Genomic DNA, 22,741 nt, shown 5'->3' with positions numbered 1-22,741 from the left:
AAGGGAGAAATCGGGTTGAGTTTAGAAGTTAGGTTGGGTTTATTTCTGAGAGTGTCCGTCATGTCTTGAATGCATTTTTAATTAGATCGTCTGGTAGAGACAAAAACAACATCTGACAATTTAAAAGGCCATTTCACCAACTTCTGTATTCAAGTCTTGCACCACCTTTGGTGATATTGGGCAGCATGCATTTGATTTGGTTCCCTTCTGGAAACAAAGAGATTTTTCATATTAAGACTTGAAATGTGGTTCCACTTGTTTAAGAAAACTCAAAGCACCATTGATGGTACGAAGGAGTGCACAAATATCATACAACTCAGATAATGTGGTATACGAGGTTTAAAGTATTACACATCAGGGGGACTTGTTATTGAATGTTTTAATACTGGAGATGATGACAATTGGAACTAAAAAGGGGAAAAGTGGTAATTAGGGGCAAAAATTGCAACAACATGTGGGAAATCAGGGGCGAACCGGAGAGGCGGATGCCACAGAAGGAGCCAGGATGCCACAGGATGAACGCGTGCAAAATGGTGGCCATGCGAAATGAGGACCCAGATCCTGCGTACAAACTTCCTTCTCCAAGAACCGGGCAGGGATTCTGCCTTACCACAACAGATGCAGAAATGGCACTTAAAGAACAGCCAGGGTTGCAACCTTTCCACCAGTATTAGAATCTTTTCTCTTTCATTTGGAAGTCATTCGTTTTACACATTTTGTGGCACATTTTCTAACCAATTCCTGGATGGAAATGTATGATGGTGTACGTTTGTGTGAAGTCCCCTCTTGTGAAGTGATGGAGGAAGGCTATGTGATGCCATTTCGGGGTATGCCACCTGGTGAAGGGGGAGCGGTTAAAGATCATGTAATTTCCTGGCGCTGATTTATTTCGGTAGTTATTTATTTATTGGTGATTAACAGATGCAGTACTTGTCTGATTCCACACGTCCCTGGAGAATAGTTAAACGGGACAAAATGAGGGTACGGGCAAAGGAGTAAATATGGAGAGCATCAGAAATAACCCATTGCATTGGGTGGATCACATTTCCACTATCGGTGAAACAGTACAACAAGAATCAAGAATTAGTACCTAATGAGATATGCATAAGATGCAAGTGGGTAGCTAGTTACACGGATATTAATTTGAGATAGATCTGTAGGCCTCATAGAATCCATACATTTAAAGCTCATTTAAAGAGTTTGGCTTTTTAGCTGTTCTCCTAAATTTCTGTTGCTCTTCTGCAGATCTCTGTGTGAAGTATAGCTTGTTCCAGAGATTCAGTCCAAGCACAGGAAGAGTCTTTCCTGCATGGCCCACTTCACTGAAAGGTGCTGGAGACAGTTTCCTGTCGAGTGAAGACTTTAAGTCCCAGGACTACAGTATGTGCGGCTTTGCTATAGACATTTAGGACCCTGGACCCAATTAGCTTGTCCTGTGTTGCAGTGCTATTCAAACACAATTCTCTGATTTACCAGTGGCCAAGGTAGAGTCATCAGGCCAGGTGTGACGTGGCCTCTGCCCTAGGCCTTGGCAGAATTCTCACCGCCCTGTTTTATGGGGTTGGCGATGCTGTGTGGCTTTCTGGGAAGTCTCGTGTAGCATGTTTTTACAATACTCTATAGCCAAGTGGCAATACTGTTCTTACCACCTCTACCCTGTGTGGTATCTCCCAGAGGACAAGGATGCAATTTTAATAGGTTTAACAAGAAATTGGTTTTGCATGACAACAAAAATCATAGATCAGACCCCGGTTCCCTGCTTCAGCTGGGGGAAGAGGGCGTGGGAACGAAGGGCTGGTGGCCGGGAGAAATTTTGAAACTGATGGCTATTACATAGTGGGTTGTGTTTAAAGCTGCCTCTGATAGGATGATTTCAAAGTGACTGACCACTGTTCAAACGACAGTTTTCAAATGAGTTTTGTTCTGTGCAATTGTTAATGTGAAGCTTGGTAACCCAGCAAGCTTAATGAACATAAGACATTTGACAATGCTTCTGAAACATTGCCAAGTTGGAGCACACATCTGAGCTCCTGTCCTCGTGTAAATGCTTCTAGAATGTAAACCATGGTATCTCCCTTACATCCTCTGATGGCTTCTGCTTAATTGCACCTGGTTAATACATGTAGATCAGGTGTTTCAAACACTCTGAACAATATAGACAGATGGATAGTGGATGTAGGTCTCATTGATTTATTTCTAAGGTTGTGAAGATGCAGTAAAAACATAAGTGATCTATCTTGCTAGCCACCTATCACTCCAACTATCCAGTTCATGAAAAGAGACTCATCTACCTTTCCCTCTATCTAGTTCATTAAAAGAGACGTATCTACCTATCATATGTCTGTCTTTCCATCTGTCTAGTTCATGAAAAGAGACTCATTTACCTATTCATCTTGTTTTCCATCTATCTAGTTCAAGAAAAGAGACTCATCTACCTATGCATCTAGCTTTCCATCTATCTAGTTCATGGAAAGAGACTCATCTACCTTTCCCTCTATCTAGTTCATGAAAAGAGACGTATCTACATATCTAGGTCTTTCCATCTATCTAGTTCATGAAAAAGAGACACATCTACCTATTCTTGTAGTATTCCATCTATCTAGTTCATGAAAAGAGACTCATCTACCTATTTATCTAGCTTTCCATCTATCTAGTTCATGAAAAGAGACTTTTCTACCTATCCACATGTCTGTATTTCCATCTATCTAGTTCATGGAAAGACACCAATCTACCTATTCATCTAAATTTCCATCTATCTAGTTTATGAAAAGAGACTTATCTACATGTCTTTCCATCGATCTAGTTCATGAAAAGAGACATGTATATACCTATCCATCTGTCTTTCCACCTATATTTCATGAAAAGAGACTCATCTACCTATCCATATATCTGTCTTTCCATCTATCTAGTTCATGAAAATGGACACATCTACCTATCCATCTAGCTTTCCATCTAGTTCATGAAAAGAGACTCATCTACCTATCCATGAATCTTTCTTTGCATCTACCTAGTTCATTAAAAGAAACTCATCTGCACATTCATCTACCATTCCATCTATCTAGTTCATCTATATAGTTCATGAAAAGACTCATCTACATATTCATCTACCTTTCCATCTATCTAGTACATGAATAGAGACATCTACCTATCTGTATGTCTTTCCATCTATCTAGTTCATGAAAAGAAACGTATCTACTTATCCATCTATCGTTCCATCTGGTTCATGAACAGATACTTATCTACCTATCTATATGTCTTTCCATTGTTTCAGTTCATCAAAAGAGACTCCTCTACCTATTCATCTAGCTTTCCATATATCTAGTTCATGAAAGGAGACTCATCTATGTATCCAACTATCTCTCCATCTATCTAGATCATGTAAGGAGACGTATCTAGCTATCCACCTAACCTTTTATCTATCTAATTCTTTATTGACATATAGCGACACCCTAGCTAAGGACACATGATACATTGCACAGGTAATGGAAACATGTTTTCCCTTAAAACCTCTTAACTCATCTATGAAACGTCATCGCATTTAGAGAATGATTAGTTTGGCCACACCAGATTAGACAATCGACTTTCGAGAACTTGCAACAACGTTTTCATGTTGGAAAATAACACCCTTCGGTTTAAAGTGGGGGAACGTTGCGTGTCAGGGAAGCGCTCTTGTTGCTGTCCCTACTAATTTACAGCTCACAGTAGACCCCCTGCAGATTGGGAAGATCTTGAAAACCTATTTGTTTCAGTGGGTGAGTGGGGGCCAGTAGATTCCTTGGCTTCCTATCAGCTTTTGCCAAGTCCATATTGAGTTAAGACTGTGGTCGGGCCATAAAAGGTCAAAATGGTGCGCCTTGATAGCTTTTTGTGACTTTGGGCACTTTATCAAATTAAATGGTATCTAGTAGAAACAATGGAGGAATTCCCCCAAACTTGAATATGGATTAGGAATATCAACATTTGGTTCTACTTCATTCCGACTTCTCTATCCCTTGCAAAGGAGAACAAAATAATATACTTTGCGAGATCTGAACGACCAGCAAAATCTGAGTCTATTAAATGAAGACCCATAAGAATGCTGACTTCTGTTTTCCCCTCTAATCCTAGATGAAATGTTTTCTTTTTTCCTTAGCTATTACATTTTTGGATGGAAAAAATGTGAGAAGCATAAAACATGCATGCATTATAGTTGTTAACAATGGGTATTCATAACATTCTTGCTTTATTTCGGTTCCAGCTTATTTCAAGTGACGCAGATGGAGCCATCCAAAGAGCAGGAAGATTCCGTGTGGAAAATGGATCTTCGGACGAGGTACTGCAGAAATGACAAATATTTCATATTCTCTATTTACAAACAATCATTAGTAGTCTCCTTATCCATTGTGCTAACCTCATATTGTGATGCATGCGGTTGTGTGCAATGGGACCGAGTCAGTGTATAATTATTCAATTTATCTCCAAATGTTTAGGCGATTTAGCTATAAGTCCAACAACGACCTAATAGATGAATGGAGGAGGTGTCCACAATGACTATGGGCCTCATTACGACCCTGACGGTAGAGTGATAACGGCGCCGGTGCTGCCGGTCCCGTTATCACTCTACCGCCACATTACGAGTTCTGCTCGCAGGGCCGCTCTGTATGCCTGGTCAGACCAGACGTGCAGAGCGGCACCCGGTAGCAGTACAGGATGATAGCAACAATCCCGTTATTAACGGGACCGTTGTTACCATCCTCCCCATTCCCATGAATCCCCAGGGTTGGATTGGCCTCTCAGCCTTTCGGCCCGTGGCCGATCCGAAATCGTCCCTGGGGATTGGAGGCCGGTTTCTGGCCATGCCTGGGCCAGTTTGGAAAAAAGAAATTTGAAAAATATATATTTTTTTTCAATTTTCTTTTCTTTTTCAAAAAGCCTTTAATCTTTCTTAAGTCGATAAATGAGTACCAACACAGGTTGGGTGATATTGTATGCAAATATGTTCTTTTAAAAGAGCTTAAGCGTATGTGCTATGCAATAACATATTATCATTTGGCCTTGGAAGTCTGCTTGGATTCAGAGTAATTTAGTGTACTTAGGCACAATGCTATTTGATGCCACTTACTGTTTTGTCAAGGGGTGAAAGGTCGTGTTTCATCGCTTCCCGGAACATCACTTTCGGTGATGTCATCAGAGGTCAAGGGTCGTGAGGCGAGGGTGGGCCACTTTTTATTGGGTGACCGGGCCTATTTCTTGTCCCAGTCCGACCCTGTTGAGCCGTATGGGGGCTCAAATGGGAATGGGGACGTACCGGGTCCGGGTCCCTTGAATGGGATTACAGGGCCCACAAAGGTCGGAATGGCCCGGTAATTCCCATTTTTCGTGACCCGGACCCAAGTTTGGGCCTAGCCATGCCAGTAAAAACAGCATGGCTACCTCCAAACTCGTTAGGAGGCCCTATGCGTATTATAAACACTGGTGCACATGTGGACAACACAATGCCCAGGAGGATAGCTCAGCCTTAGAAACAAAACGACACGAAGCAACACAGGTTCGATCCCCGGCTCCGCACTTAAAAACTTCTTGGTATTAAGCATGTTATAAATACGCAACTAAGACATATTCCTGTAACAGCGCCTCGATGCCCTGGGCTGTGTGAGCGCTTTAAAAATGCAAATAAATCAAAATAATTAAATAATTCCACCTGTCGACGAGAGATATCTGCTGAGCCTTCAGCATCAGGACTTGCCACCCAGATTTAAACTTAGCAAGGGGGCGTATCCAAAAGAACGACAAGAGAAAGCCAAGAACATGGCGCGTACATATCAACCTTCATATGACGCCAGGCGCCAGCATCACTTGCTATCTCCACCTTCTCCCGGCCCACCCCACCTACACCGGGTCACTACATTCGCATTGGTGTCTTCACCTCACTGTGTCCAACAGTTGTGGTTAACTAGGGTTTTTCTCCCCTCGCAGGATTCTCAAACTTAGGTGGGCTCTCCACTGTGTACCTAATACGCATTACTGTTGTTGTTTCTGAAATGTGGTAAACTAGGGTTTTTCTCCCCTCGCAGGATTCTCAAACTTAGGTGGGCTCTCCACTGTGTACCTAAACGCATTACTGTTGTTGTTCTGAAATGTGGTAAACTAGGGTTTTTCTCCCCTCGCAGGATTCTCAAACTTAGGTGGGCTCTCCACTGTGTACCTAATACGCATTACTGTTGTTGTTCTGAACTGTGGTAAACCTGTGCCTGCCGCTCTATTCCTGTCTGCGGGCTCTCGCATCGTCTGTCTTCCCCCCCCACTCCCTCCTACTCCATGGTGCTCTCTATCTCGCCTATCTTCTCTAACTGCTTCTCCATCGACTATCCTGCTCTCCTCACTAAATCTGGTAGGAAAAAGTTTAAAAAGGACATCCTGGTCTCCAACCCAGGCCTCCCTATCGCTGACACCTATACCAGTGCCTGCTCCAAGGAAACTCTTACTGACATCCTCTTTTTTGTGCCTTCGCCTGACCTATGGACCCTTCATATGGTCTCTGGGCTCTCTCCTTTCTCCTCTTCTCCCATTAATGGTGGCACCCGTTGGGATGTCCTCCTGGCCCCCTTCCGCTCCTCTAAGGCCATCATTAATGTCTATGCTAATGGGACCGTCTTGGTCCAAGGTCCTCAGGCCAACCTTCACCTCTTTGATAGACGCTTCCCTCGCCTCATCAACTTCCTTTCCTCTCCCGCTGTCCCCCCTCCTCTGTCCTCGGCTACCTTGCCTCTACCCTCCCTCCCTGCCCCCTCTCGTGCTCCTTCTTCACCTCCTTCTTCTACACCTCCGCAGGGCGTACCTCTAATCTGTACCCCCCCCCCCGGAAGTCCTTCAAGGCTGGCAACCTTCTCCACATTGCCACTCTTAACTCTCGCTCTGCCATCAAGCATTCCTCTGATATCTGTCGCCTTCTTGAGGAACTGGACCTTGACGTCCTCGGTCTCACTGAGACATGGTTCACAGCCAGCTCTGTCACCAGCTTTGACACACTCCTACCTGACGGTTACAAGATCTTCTCCGTGCCCAGGCCCAACCGTGCAGGTGGGGGTGTTGCCCTTATCTTCCCTGAGTGGATTCCTGCCACTGTCACTCCTACGCAGACCTACTCCTCTTTTGAATGTCTTGTCTGCCGACTCTCTCTCTCTCCTAGCCATTCCCTTACTGTGGCTACTATCTATCGGCCACCTGGTCAAATTTCCTCCTTCCTCTCTGAGTGGGCTGACCTCTCCTCCTCACTCCTGTCCTCAACCACTCAACTCCTCCTTCTTGGCGACTTCAACATCCACCTTGATGCCTCCTGTCCCCCCACTGGACTCTTTCGTGACCTCTGCGACTCTCTCTCACTCTCTATTCTCCCGTCTGGGCCTACTCATTCTGCAGGGCACACTCTTGATGCTCTGATCTCTTCTGACCTTCCCCTCTCTGTCCCTCTCTCCACTCCTCTCTCCTGGAGTGATCACTTTCTCCTAACCTCCCACCTCACCCTTCCTACCCCACAGGCAAAGCCACCCTCATCATTGCCACCCACCTTCTCGGTCATCCGACCCATGAAGCGCGTGTCAGTTGAGGCTTTCGCTACCACCTTCTCGCCCCCCACTACCCCTTCGGCTGACTCCCACCCTGACACAGCCCTCTCCATGCTCCACTCTGCTATATCTGATACTCTTGATATCCTTGCCCCTGTCATGAGAATCCGCCTGAAGCCCAAAGCCAAATGTAACTGCTGGTATGACTCAGATCTCGTCACCCTAAAACGCAAGTGCAGGGTGGCTGAGAGGAAATGGCGTGCTTCATGTTCATCCTCTGATAAACTGGCCTGCCGCCTGCTCCAAAGGCAATACCGTCTCTCCGTTCTCACCAAAAAGAGAGCCCTTATCCAAGCCCGCATCTCTGCGGCATCCAACAACTCGGCTGAACTCTTTAAAATCTGCAAGGAGCTTGCCAACCCTGCTGCAGTCTCTACCTCTCCTGTCCCCTCCCAGGCCCTCTGCACTGCACTGGCCTCTCACTTCATCTCAAAAACTCAGGACATCCTGTCCTCACTCTCCTCCTATCACCTCCCTCCCTCTCTTCCCGACTCTTCCTCTGGCCCTTCTGCAGCCACCCCTCCTCCCTCCTTCTCTGCCTTTCCACTTTTTACTGCTGACGAGGTTTCCAGACAAGTCCGATCTATGAAAATCTCGTCTAAACAGGTTCACCCCTGTTCCTCCAAAACTATCAAGGACCACATCGACTCCCTGGCTCCTGCCCTGGCTGACTTTTGCAACCACTCCTTCGCCTCTGGAGTCTTCCCATCCCCCCTCAAGCACTCCCTTGTGCACCCTCTTCTTAAGAAACCCTCCTCCGACCCCTCCTGCCCGGCTAACTATCACCCAATCTCCATCACTCCCTTCCTGGGCAAGCTCCTGGAGAAACTGGCCATCTCCCAGCTTAACCTCCATGCTGAAACTGTTGGTAGTCTCCATGACCATCAATCTGGCTTCAGAGCGGCCAGAAGCACGGAAACTGCTCTCCTGAACATCCGTGAGGACCTGCTCTTGAACCTCGACTCCAACACTCCGTGTGTTCTCATTCTGCTCGATCTCTCTTCTGCCTTTGACACTGTCAACCATGCCATCCTGCTCAACCGTCTCCGTGATGACCTGGGTATCACTGGTCAGGCTCTGGCGTGGCTGACCTCTTTCCTTTCCAATTGACCCTCCGAGGTCCAACTTGGGTCCTTCCTCTCTGACATCTTTTTCTCCACCTGTGGTGTTCCCCAGGGATCTAATCTCTCTCCCTGGCTGTTCAACCAGTATCTGGCACTCCTTGCCCACCGCATCGCCGCTCTCTGCCCCTATTTTCAGTGCTATGCGGACGACACCCAGCTCATTTTCAGGCTACCCTCGGCCTCCTCCTTTCCTTCCCTCATCTCTGACTGTCTGTCTGCCATCCAGGAATGGTGTGCTGCCAATGACCTCTGCCTTAATGCTAGTAAGACTGAGATTCTACTCATCGGCACACCCACTCCCTCCTTCCCTGTCGCTCTCTGGCCATCCTCGCTTGGCCCTCCTCCTGCTCCTACCTGCAAGGCAAAAAACCTCAGGATCATCTTCGACTCCACACTCTCCTTCTCTCCTCATATATCTGACGTCTCTAAGAAGTCACACTACCAGCTGCACCTCCTCAGATGTATTCTTCCCTTCCTCTCCTTCCCGCAGAAGCTCACTGTCTCCCGAGCCCTGGTTCTCTCGAAGCTGGACTACTGTAACAGCCTCTATCTTAATCTGCCTGCCTCCACTCTCCGCCCCCTGCAACTCATCCAGAACAGAACTGCGAAACTTGTCCTTGGCCTCAAGCCCAGGGACCGTATCTCTCCAGGACTGAAATCTCTACACTGGCTCCCAGTGGCTGCGAGGATTAAGTTCAAAACCCTCTGCATTGTCCACAAGGCCTTCTGGGGCCTGGGGCCTAAATACCTTCAACTCGCTCTTCCTAAATATCTTCCTTCCCGAGCCCTTCGCTCATCCATCTCCAACTCCCTCAGGGTCAGCCGCTTCTCGAAGCAACGAGTCGGGGGTCGATCTCTCGCCGTGGCAGGGGCCTCCCTCTGGAACAGCCTTCCTGCCTCCCTGAAACTTGAGGAGAACCATCTCCGGTTCCGGAAGCACCTCAAAACCTTCCTCTTTGCTTCTGCTTTCTCTCTCCCTCTCCCCTGCTAAAGTCTCGACTGAATCTGCACCGAATCTGGAACTGGGCCACTCTCACCGACCTCGGTCCTGGTCCCAGCCACTCTCCTCTTGCACTGCCTCCCTGGCAACCCCTGCACTGAGGGACTGTCTCTGTATCCCTACAGCCCCCCCTTTCCCAGCAGTTGTCTGCACTTACCTTGCACTTGCCACCAGCTGGCCCTATTTATTTACTTATTCTACGTACTTGTACTGCACTTCCCCCCTCCCCTTCCCCGTGCACTTTTCCCTTCCCCCTCCCCCTGCAATTGCGCGGTCTGAATGAAACATGGCCTAGTAGGATCGTTGTCTGTCTTCCCCTTGTTCCCCCCTCCCTGCCTCGTCGCGCCTTGAAACACTTGTGTATAGGCGCGTTACAAATGCCATATCATATCATATCATTTCTAATGGGTTGTTTATTTTCGTTAAAAGGTGATGTGCATTTATTTATTTGCATTTTCTTTCACCACAGAAGCGGTGCTCAACATGCCATGTGCCAGGGAGAGTGCCTTTAGGCCAGACAATCGAAAGATGCATACAGCATGGGAGTGCTGGGCTGGGTGCAGAGATCAGAATTCAAATATAACTATTTGCCTCGACTACACCTAACAACAAGGAGAATAAAACCATTGAATACAATCTATATCCTCGCAGGCATGATTCCAAAGTACGGGTGTGGCATGCCGGCAGTAGACACAACCCACATTGTTTCCAATGGTTTTTGTTGTATAGTGGATTACCCCTCTCCCCAAACAACTATAGGCTTTACGCCTTACACCATTGTATGGGGGTTAAGAGGATTGCACTACTGGTGTTAATTCAGTGAGGCATTCTAGTGCCACCAGTGTCACCGGGAACTGTTTGCCCGTACATGCTTAGTCGCCCAGTCACGTCCAGTAACCAATCTTCGATTCTGATTGGATGCATGTTAATATTATTATTCATGATTACTGCTGGAGGTTTATAGTGCTCTTAATTCAAGACTCCTCCATCACTAGGAAGGTGTGCCACCCATGCTGCACGGCATCCTCTGGTTCTATAGGCGGGCGTGTTGCCCTCTCACCTATCTCCCTGCTCTGACAGTGCCCACCTCTGCCCCCAGTCTCAAAGAAGTAGGAACTTCTTTCCATTCTGCAAGATGTTAAGCAACCTGGCCTGTGTATGTTGAGTTTTAAGTTGCTTTTTTGGCGAGTCCTGTCTCTTTCTGCTACTTCACTTCATGTCTGAATCATGTGTTTACCACGGCCAGTCGCTTCACTGCCGCTTCAAACCCTTGCCTATTACACTTGCTTCAGGGCTTCTTCCCTTCTTCCAGAATACTGGATACCGGCTAACTGCCTTCACCATCTCCCCTGCCCGAGATCCCGGTATTACTGGAATATCACGCCCAGCGGAGAGCCGGTAAGTTCCCATTGCCATGGAGACGCATAGGACTCCATACCATGGGATTGCCTGAATCACTGACACCGGTATTACCGCTGCTGGTGTTTCAGGCATTTATTCAGGCATTTATTTCCCGTTAGGGGCCTGATCTACTGGCAGGTCAGGCCTGCCGGGAGATCCGTGGGCCCCACTGGCAAACTTGAAGTGTGCCGGTCCAGAAAAAATGCCAGATCCAGAATTACCAGCATTTTATCCCGACCAGCACACTTGTAATGAGGCCCCAGGTGCAATGTGTGGGGTTGCACCATTGTAAAAAGCTTTTCTAAATCAGTCTCTGTAGGAGTTATCCTTTACCACTCATCGCAGGAGTCTGCTCATTAATTCTATAGCCAGGGCTCCACATACAATTTTGGAAGTGGGAGTATTTTACTCCCTACTATTGGAAGTTGGGAGTAAAACAATGTTTCATGGAGCAAAAAAAGTGTTTGTCAACCAGTGTATTGTTAGGTTTTTAAAACATACATATTTTAATTACACATATTTTATTTGTTTTCAATATTTAACATTAATATAACAGATGCATTTTAAGGCATTTATGTTCTGAGTGATCTTTCTCAAGGATATTCCACGGCAAGAATTCACTTGTAAGACCCCCTTAACTGAAACACCGGCATTGTGTAATTCCGTTTGTGCAATCTGGTATATTGTTTTGCTGCCACAGCCGGCACAACAAACATATGCCACCTCCCCATGACCTTTTCCTTCCCTCAATAATGGAGGATCCTCCCACATGCCCACTTTTTCCCGCTTCCTGCCACCCACAACCTTTTACATAATTTTGAATGGGGAGATTTGCCCCAATGCCAATGCTGCTACTCTGCAACCTACTCCCCCTTACCCTGCCACTACCCTCACCTGCACTCCACTACAAACTTTGCTTCGGTGCCACACTGGGTGCCATACTCTTGTACCCTTCCACCGAGGTCTCCTCCACCTTAATAGACTAGAAGCAAGACCGGGCCATCTCTGCATGTCGGGCCTGCATTTTTGGCATTGAAATGGAAATGTCCCCAACGCATCGAGAAAATTACCCAACGCATCGAGAAAATTACCCAACGCAACGAGAAAATTACCCAGCGCATCGAGACAATTACCCAACGCATCGAGACAATTACCCAACGCATCGAGACAATTACTCAACGCATCGAGACAATTACCCAACGCATCGAGACAATTACCCAACGCATCGAGAAAATTACCCAACGCATCGAGACAATTACCCAACGCCATTGCCCACTACGAGCCTATCCCGCCGCCCAAGGGGGCCGCGGGCAACGGACAGACCCCTGCCCCGGACCCGAAGAGCAAGGTGCTGCTGGTGACGACCGACCTCCCCCGCGTCAGCATGGACCCTGGACCCCCGCATGTCCATCTACAGTGCCTGCCGCCCCCTGCTCTCCCGGAGCAACGTGCAGGGCCGCATATATAGCGAAGTATCATGGTCCACACCTTCTCCACTCCCCACCGAACCTGAGACTGGGCTCCCACCTGGTTCCTCCCCTGGTTGCTTGTAGATTTATTGCTGCCAAATTGTCACCCTTCCCCCTTCCCCCATTCTTAGCTCCCTCCTGCCTTGTAATGATCCGTTATGGTCTGCTTCCGTTGCTGCCGGCTTTCCCCTATGGCTTGTAAATGGCTCTGTTGCTTCTCAAAGCCAGGTCCATGTTCAATAAATATAATAATAATTATTATTATTATAATAATAATAATAATAATAATAATAATGGGAATCATATTACAAAACGCCTGGCGATCTGCAGATTTCAGACCCCTGCCCTAACTGATGGCTGATGCTCATATCTCCATAACATCTCCCAAGTGGGCATGTTTAATCTGAATTGGGTGTCGTGGTTCATTACGCGGTCACTCTCAACTCAGGGAGATCCTTTCTCCCCAATCAAGGTGGCGCACAACAAATCACTATGATTTTGATTCAGGTTCATTTTGGTAAGGCCTCCAACCCGTCTCGCAACCAACTTCATCAAATACCCGGTGACACAATGGACTAGGAACCAGGCCGGTGTGTAGGAAGAAAATATATAAGAATATATATTTATGAATTTGTTTAAACCAAATTTGACAGAGACTAACATCAGCCACCAATGCTGTGGCAACACAAGAACAAAAATGACTCCCGTAATGGCACCAACACAGAGATAATACTGAGATATGCAGTCACAATTTCCTGTAGTTTTCTTTTCAAATCACCCACCAATACAGATAAAGAAAAAATCAAGACACACAGTGATAGCTGATTTGGTTATAATACATTTCTCTCCCAGCAACCCCTACCCTCCAAACATCAATTAGCCTTGACCCCTCTGAATTGAAGGCCAGTGGCAGAGAGTGGGAACACAATAGGAACATTGTTTTGGGATCTAATAGAAATGCACTCTTTGGAAAAGGGATTCAAGGGGGAAAATGGTGTTTTCTACTTATTACCACAGATGCAATATGAGGGAAAGAAAAGCAATGGGAAAATTAATTTTGCCACACCTAAAATGTACAGGCAGGGCTTTGTGGTATGGGTCAGAGCACAATGGAAACAAAGAGGCAATTTCGTTTTTCCCACCACATATGCAAAGGAAATACAAGGCGTCACACTTCTGATTTAAAATGAAGGGGATCAATGGGGAATTTCGTTTTGCACCCTGCATGCTCATGTGGAAACAGGAATTTGGGATCAATTCTTTTGGCAAATCTGTATGTCTATACCTGCTCAAAACACACTGGGAGGAGCTTGTTAGTTTCAAATGCTAAGAAAATACATCCTGTGATTTCTATAGGGGAATTAATTGATTTACTTTAATTAAATATGCTAAGGATCTACACAAACAGGATATTTTGCTATGGGGAAATACTAAAACAATACTTGAGAAAAATGAAGGGCCTACACAATCTATGGCTTTGGGATAATTTTACTTACAGGAGAGGCCTTGTAATGGGCATCAGGGAACAGCAGGGAACCTCTGGGACAGCAAGGGTGTCAGTCCAGGATAGTCCCCTCTGTCTCCTCCAAGGGGTCACAGTCAGCTTCTCTGTCTCCTGGTCTCTGTCTCCAATGCAAGATTTGGGGTCTCTCTGCTTGGCTGTTTCTCGCAAGAGTTCAGCAGTAGATTTCATCCTGGAAAAGTGGAAAAAGCCCAGTTCTGATGCAAACCTGTCTTCTTATAAGTCAAATGACATCACAAAATTGTCATGATTCCCGCAGAAGGGATTGGTTGGTTTTCTCTACTCATCTCCCACCTGTGTGCTAACAGGACAAGGAGTTGAGGGGTGTGAGTTAGGAAAGCTGTGGGACTCGAAAGGTTTGTCATCCCAAACTGGCATGTGAGTTTGGCATGGAAAATCTATCAACATGGCAAGTACCCTATTTTTTCAAATCTTTATATATATGGATATATTTTTAAGAACTACAGTTGGAGGCCAATCAGATGATACTAATCTGAAGTTGGCACACCCTTCCTATGCATAGATATGTTTTTTCTTTGTTTGCTTAGGAGCTGTATCAGTGAAAATCATGCCACTTCATAGTTCCCATGTTAATTTTGTCCTTCAGTCTCACACCAACTTTCAAATCTCTCGGAATTAAGGGAAGGACCAAATCAAATTTTCCTTAATAACTTCTGTTATGTTTATCACACAATAATCATTTGGCACGTTTCCAAGGGGGTTACTGTCACCTTGAATAAAAGTCTGGGGTGAGCGTTGTGGCATATACGCTGCCCTTTTGTGCAATAGAAATTTATTTTTCTATTAACTAATTCCAGCATCACATGCCTCGCTCTCTCTGACTCCCACCTTTGTTCTCTTAAATTGCATTTCCCCTTAAGCATGTGACCAGCCAGATTTGGGCTCATGTTTTTCTTAGCCTCTCCCTTCCTGACCTTGTAATGGCCCTGGCTCCCGCTTTAATGCACATTTTATGGGATTTGTGACCTCAAGGTCAGTTATGCTGAAAAACAAGCAGGGCTTTATCTTTCTGCACTGTGGTTTCCATCAAAAGCAGTGTATTTATTTACATTTTTAAGCAATGGACCTGATTGATTGTTGACAACCAGACCTCCCTCTCCAGGACCAGCAGAGGAAAGGTCTTAAGGTTAAAGTTTTATTTCAGAAGAACTGACTGGATGCATGTGGAATGCAGGAAATGGCTTTTAACACACAACACATTTTACATAACATTTTATAAGGCACCTGGCTTTTATATCCATGTGTAATGTACTTCTTTAATCTCACAGTTGCAAAATATATGAGTATCCCTTCTGGATTGTCCATATGTATAGGGCAGTTATATGACAAAACCATGTACACCTTAATCCCAAGTAGGCACTTCTCTCTGCGTACTGTCATTTAGGATGAGGAAAAAGGGAGTTATTTTATTTTTTATAAATACAAGAAGCCTGTTTTCACTGGAGATTTCGGGATCACAATCTGATACTACATTGACGATATTGTACATGCAGCTGACCCTGAAGAAGTAATAATACTCCTACTTCTCATCTTGCCCTTTATAACAGATAGAAGAATGTAGCACTCTGAGTATGAATATTGTGGTGATAGGAAAATTATTACCCATAAAAACGATATGTCTTTGGATGAAAAAGGTACAAAAGTGCCATGACCAGTATCTAGGGCCCAGAATGGACCAGAGACGGCAGATAATGGTCAATAGTACCTTGTTTTGGTTTGTTGGGGGTTCGTGGGCTTGAACCCTGTTTCCAGCATTAATGCAAGCGGATTTAGCTCAGTTAGGTTGCATTGGATCATGAGTGCCCAAGCGGCAAGCATGCGTCGAGCAGGTTCGCATGTGGTAGCTCTGTGCAGTTCGGGTGCAGAGTTCGATGGAGCTGGTCAGGGTGCTCCTCAGAATCTGGTTGAAGCTGCGTCTGGTTGAGTTGGGTTGTACATCACGTGGACCACAACAGAGCAGGCTGCAGGAGTGAACAAGCCTTGTCTGAGGAGGCAGGCAAAAGACCCAGCGTTGTATCCGCACTAGGATACAAGTGAAAAATACAAGGAATCTTCAAGCAAACGAGCAGATGCCACGATGCAACTTGCACAAGAAGTGCTCTTGCCACAGGTGGCAGTGCAGAATTCAGTATTTTAAGAAAACTAAAATGAATCCCCACACTGGTGAAGACCGCCAACAGCTACAGGTCCCACGGAGGTAGGTGGTCCATAATGTCCTGAGGACATATGCCCATGCCTAGGTAGTACTTAAGTAATGAATGTATAAATCCTGCAGAAAGGATAAAGTGAATGAAATGAGGAGTGCAGGGGGCACTTCCCAAAACTGAACAATATGATCTCTGTCTCTCCCCATGGGTGTAAAAAGCTGTGCCAGCCACCGTAGGAGGAAGGAAAGCAATTCCTAAAAAATAAATCCCCCCGCTCTGGATGGTCCTGAAGAAAGTGACTACTGACATGTACTGAAACTGGTTGACCAACCATGTTTTTTCTTTGGACTTACAGCATAGGGACAGCTCTCTTTTTACATACCTGTTTCATTTAGTTCACCTTGTTTTTCTTTTATCCTACTGTGCATAGTGTGCACAAGGGGCCATGGGCCAATGTATGTATTTAATTGAGGACAAATCCTTTTTGATGCACACTTAATGGTGGGCAGAATAAAAAGCAAAAATCCCCCTTTAAAATGCAAGATGGATGGGTGCTGCAATACCACCCATTGAATCTTATTTGATCAGGACTATAAATGATTAGAAGAGACCTTAGATTTTCTTTGAAAGAAGCTTAGACAGAAAATTGTTTGTGAGACTAGTGGAGGAACATTTCTCCCGCTATCGCTTTTAGATAGGTGGCGCAACACCATTCCGTAGGCACAGTTTGGGCTCCCGGGGAGAGTTGAGGTTTGTTGATTAAGTCTAAGCCAAAAACATTTGGCGCCCTGTGTGATACACCCTTGTGTGTTATAATATATACGTCTCTAGTGACTAAGAGGACAAGTGTATTGGAACAAGTTCCCTGTTTAGGTTTGCGAGTTGGGTTGTAACTGCCTGGAAAGGTCAATGAGATACGCTGCAGCAGTTCCAGTCGGTGAATGGTGGCTGATTTGAATAGGTTGTCCTGTTGCTCCAGTGTGCTGTTCGACAAAGCAACAGTTCGAAGGTGAGTCGCGTTGTGTCGTGTCATAACCCCTGGTGCGAGTCTGCAGTGACACTCCAGCGGTTCGTGTTGGGTCCTGTGGATGAGCGATTTTATTCGAACCAAGGAGGTGACGGGCTCAGCGTTGAGGTGGTTTGAGATGCAGGCGGTACAGTTCGAATGGTTGGAGAAATGCCAAAAGGCAGCACCGGCAGGATCCCTCTGATTCAATGAGCAGTGAACACGGTTTGACAAAGGTTCCCCAGTTTGGTGCAGCAGAACAGGGAGCCCTAGCTGATCTGGTCCTCCAGATGCTGTGAGACCCACTCCAGGGGCTCTAGGACAGGATGATTCTTGTCAGGGTATGCTCTCCCAGCTTTAGGATATTCTGGTGCAGAGTGGCAGGCCCTGGTCCACAGCAGGAGTCACCCCCAATGAGCCCTGGGAGTGGGTAGGAGGCAGACCTTTCCTCTGCCTTGGACTGCTCCTTCTCCACCTAGTTGTTGAGGGCTTTGGAAAGTTCAACTGTCCCAAAAGAAGTCCAGTGAATCCTTCTCAGCTGTTACTCCAGTGTGAATCCAAGAAGTGGTGGGAGACCCCTTCTTTTAAAGCTAACATTCTGCAGGTGATTGGACTAGAGCTAGCCTGCCTTAGTGGTCCAATCTCTGTTCTTGAAAAAAGTGAACTTTGCCCTTCTGACATCACACCCAAGGTGCTTTGCTCTAGAGGGCATGGAGGTGACAGGAAGAAGGGAGAGAGAGGCAGATGAAAATAAGTTGTTGGAAGTCTTCCTCTACTGTACAGAGCCCTCTTAACTACTCTAACCACACACACTAGGGACAAGGGCATTTAGAGAAAGAAGATGTGGGGAAGGAATTGGGAAGGTTAGTGAAGGAGAAGTAATAGACCATATTGAATTGGCAGAGTGGATTGGCCTGATTGTAGTAGAGAGGAAGAAGAATGGTAAGGTTAGGGTGTATGTGGACCTGAGGGATTTGGACAAAAACATCATTGTGGACAAGTACCCAAGGCCCATGATTACATAAATGCTGAACTGTGTGATGCTAAGCTATTTACATCATTAGAGTTTTCGACCGCCTATCACCAGATATCATCAACAGAGAATAGTCAAGCACTAACATTGTTTATAACTTCATTTGGACGTTTTCCCTACTTGGTTTGGGAGGATATCTCAGGGGCAACGTGCTCACCTTGGAAGCAAAATGACACAGAGCAACACAGGTCCGATCCCCGGGTCTGCGCTTAGAAACCTCTGGGTATTAAGCATGTTATAAATAACCAATCATATCATAACATCCTACCGCATGAAGCCCTATGGATTTGTGTCGTTGGCAGCAGTCATTTACTGGGTGATGCTTCTTATGCTTAAAAGAGTTACGGACACATTAGTATATCAAGATGACATTTTAGTATACAGAAAGGACACAGTGGGACATAACTGCATAAAGTATTGAGAAGGTTGAGAGATAAAGGTTTGAATCAAGAAGCGAGTAAATGCTAGTTTAGGGTCGAAAGAGTTTTGGATATCTTGGGCATTTGATTAGCAGTAAAGGGTATAGTCCCAAAGAGGATACAATGAAGACCATAAAGGAAGCACCCATTTCAAAGAATAAGGTTGAAGTACGAGTATTCTTGGGGATGGCAGAGTTTTACAATAAATTCGTAAAAAACTTTGCAAAAAGTAATCAACCAATTAGGAAGTTGTTAAAAAGGGAGTTTGATTGGAATGTGGACTGCCAGAAGGCTATTGAAGTAATGAAAGAGGGAATTTGTAGTGCTGAAAATGTAGGAGTATTTAATGGAGACAGAGTGTCAGTGATTACGGTTCATGCCAGTGTAAAGGGATTAGGGGCGGTATTATCTCAATGGATAGGAGAAAAGGAAAGGGTCATATGTTATGCATCCAGGGCAGTGATAGATTGTGAAAGCAGATATTCGGTAGTTGGAAGAGAATTGTTGGCATGTGCATGGGTAATCGAGTATTCTAGGAAATATTTATGGGGAGGCGATTCATGGTGCGCACAGACCATACACCATTAGTAGAAGTGTTAACAGTAGAGGGAATGATGAGAGTGAATACCAGGATTGCTAGATTGTTCATGCAGGTACAAGAATATGATTTCACAGTGGAGTATGTACGCAGGGTGCAAAACAAACTGTGGACTATTAGTCAAAGTTGCCATTGGAAACAGTTAGCAGTAAGAAGGATGGTAAGGGATATGAAGAGTGAAGGGAGGAAATGGTTGCTTGTTTAGATGAGGTATTTATTGATCGGCATGCGTTGTAACAAATGTTTTATGTCAGATAATAACATAAGTGAAGTACACAGTGGATTCTGGGAGGTTAAGGAACAATTGTCTGTGGAAAAGGACTACTTTCTAGAGAACAAGCATTAGTAGCTCCGGAGTGTGTTTGGGAGAGGTTGGTTGATAGAGTTCACGAGGGTCATCCTAGAAAAACCAACACAAAAATGGAAAGTAAGAGAGAGGTATTGGTGGCCTGGAGTAGATGTGATGCTAGAGAGGATGCTGAGGGAATGTTGGCCGTGTCAGAACTCTGATAAGAGTATGAAGTTACAGAAGCAAGAATTGTTACCTAGTTTGTCCTCGGAAGGTGCATGGATGTGTATTGGGATAGACATATTGGGACTGTATCATAATCTTGGTAGTGAAATTACGTTTATGGTAGTACTGATGGATTATTTTTACCAAATGGCCAGAGGTTTAGTTGGTAAAGCGGGCATCCAACAATGAAATAATGAATTTCATGGAGCAGGTGTTTGGACAGGAAGGTTACTCATCTGAAATAGTCGGGGATAATGGTCCTCAGTTTAGATGTGCCGAGATGGCTGAGTATGCTAAGAATAGGGGAATGAAGTGTAAATGTACATCATTATATCACCCACAATTCGATGAGTTGGTGGAACGATGCAACTGGGTGATTGTTGGTGCACATTCATGCCATTCAGTTAGGAATGGCATGAATGTGAGAGAAACATTGAGGAAGTTGTGTTGGAGTGCCAGGGTGTTACAGGATTTTCACCTTTTCAATTGATGCAAAGAAGAGGCGCCTACACAGGGCTCAATCCCAGTTTGGGGAATAAGAAAAAAAGGGAATGTGGAAGCTCAAGGGATTGGGATGTGAAGGAGTGAACTAGAGAACTGTTGTGTCTGGCAGAAGAGAAGAATAAAGAAGATCATGACAAGAGGTTAGGGAAGCTGAAGTTATCTCTAGGATCATGGGTAAGGGTCACGAGAAGCACGAATGTTATGAAGGGAAAGTCTAAATGATCTGATCATATTAGAGCGGTGGAAATTCTATCTAATGCTGTGAGATTAGAAGATGGCTCCTGGTGGAATATGGACAAAGTAGTGGTGGTGGATGTGTGTAAGGAAGAAAGGGGTTCAAGGGAAGGAACTACTATTGATGTGTTTGGTGGGTGGGAGGGTGTGGGAACGACGAGTAGTAGAGAGGGAGTGAAGGTTTGTGATGACCAGGAGATTCAGAGAGAAATGGGTGAGAATGAAGAAGTCCGAAATGATGGGATGGGTAGGATAAGACCAGGACGAACAAGGACAAGTCACGTTTCATTTATGTCAAAACACATTAGCAAAAACATTGCTTCATTGCTTTTATATGTTTGAGTGTTATGTTTGCAAGATATAAAAATAGATGGGCGTCCTCATTTTATAGGTGTTCATATTTGTAGGTCTCTGTTTCAGCATTGTGTTATAGTTTTTAGTCATTCTTGGATTGTTTTTTTTGTATTATGCTTTAGTTACATTCTGTTAAAGTTGTTTTGCAAAGGGGAAGATGTCTGTAGTTTCTTCGATACACTGATGTTAGGTTCCTAGCCTTGGAGGTTGGAACCTGGAAGCCTGGGGGATTCGAGGGTTGACGGTTTGAAGAGTAAAGGAGTCAAGGGGTGTTTCGTATTTATTAAAGTCTTACCTCACTCAAAAAGGCTGTTGTGTCGATAATTCCACAAAAGTGATCAATGCAAGAGTCCTAAGCATCTTGAGGTGTAGCCTAGTTTTGGGAAAGAGGCAGCGAACCCTAGATTAAAAAGAACAATCCAGATTGACGAATTCCAGGACTACAATGAGGCTGATTGAGATTTCCTTCAAACAGAACCAACCACCGTTTTTAATAATATTACACACATTCTGTAGTAACCTGGAGTAGCCCCCTTTTGGATATATTTAATGTACATACTTTCACAGTTACCTGCATTGCATTCTGGGAAATGTTTGCTGCCTGTTCATGCTTGGGGCAAGGTCCTTTCAAGGGGACTGATGCTGCCACTGTCACTAAAGTAGTTGGCTTGGCATCCCACTATGCACAACCCACAAATTGTGACTGTGGGTAGATGACCATAACATGTGAACAGATGTTGTTACTGCCTGCACACAGGGTTCTGCATACCTCTTCTCTCAAGGTGGATGGTGACGTCCCCAGCAACAGTGTAGCTTGAACATTGCATTGGAAGGTCAGGCGTGGGAATATCTTTCTAAATATTCCCACGACTCTAGATCCCTATCTTAGATATTTGTGGAACAACTCTGACGTTTGCAGCAGTCAGCACCCTAATATTTTTAATGACTTACAAAGGGGAAGGACAGGTGCCCCTGCCTTGCATTCAGATCACCTGAGGCCAGATTGCAAAGGATGTGTCCACTGACGCTGATATCATCTCGGCCTTTGATGCTTTCATCTTAAAGCGATTATTTTCCATCCTTTCATCTATGGCCAATACACCCATTGACAAATTGTGTCCTTCATCCTCAGACTCAGGGCAGTTTCGCAAACACACATGTGTCATTGGCATAGTTGAAAGGGTCCAAAAGACCCATTCGTGGTTGGGGGGTATATGTTAAATGAGGGTGATACATCACAGCATGTGGAATTCTGCATAGCGTGGATCTATGGGATCACTGCCAAACCTGTTTACCCAAATATACTTCTTAGAGGCTTTCCTGTGCCTCGACTCGCCCCTCTTCCTGTGACGTCATTTCCCTTTCCCAAATGCACGTTGGAATTTCATCGCTGGGACCTTTATTATCCTCCGCAATCCATGTGGTGATGCAGGGGACACTCCTGTTACCCCCGAATCCATTATACCTTTCAAGATGGAGCGGGGTACACCCCCCCACCCTCCGCAATCTCTGGTCCCCTTGTTCGGTATTATGGGTTTCGACATTTTCGTTAATGCCGAATACGCAGTAAAAGGGCGTTTGGCATGTTCCCCCCTTAATTTTAGAGCGTTTCCCATACGGCCCCCAGGAATGCCCATCTGTATGGACTAGTGGAAATTCCCTGTTCCCTAACTCTTAGCAAGTACCCACTGCAGAGCGACGAGCCGCACTCCCGAAATACCCACACACTACTAGCCATGACCAATATTACCTGGCGGCAAAACTGAGTAGGGGATGTTAGAGTTGCCCTGT

At 45.4% G+C, this 22,741-nt stretch overlaps 1 protein-coding gene across 4 annotated transcripts in view; it reads left to right on the top strand.

Annotated features, from left to right (window-relative positions):
• GARNL3 (GTPase activating Rap/RanGAP domain like 3) overlaps positions 1-22,741 on the top strand; it is a 1,295,083-nt gene that overhangs the window by 747,322 nt on the left and 525,020 nt on the right. For all 4 annotated transcript variants that reach the window (XM_069609500.1, XM_069609499.1, XM_069609501.1 and 1 more), the window contains one exon: positions 4,238-4,312. In XM_069609500.1, the coding sequence (XP_069465601.1) occupies positions 4,238-4,312 (75 nt within the window). The remainder of the gene's footprint in view (positions 1-4,237; positions 4,313-22,741) is intronic.

The sequence above is a fragment of the Ambystoma mexicanum genome, chromosome 8 (genome assembly GCF_040938575.1).
Source record: "Ambystoma mexicanum isolate Mex_15411 chromosome 8, UKY_AmexF1_1, whole genome shotgun sequence".
Taxonomy (NCBI): Eukaryota; Metazoa; Chordata; class Amphibia; order Caudata; family Ambystomatidae; genus Ambystoma; species Ambystoma mexicanum.
The sequence above is the reverse complement of the archived record's forward strand: the minus strand, read 5'-3'. Positions and strand labels throughout refer to the sequence as shown.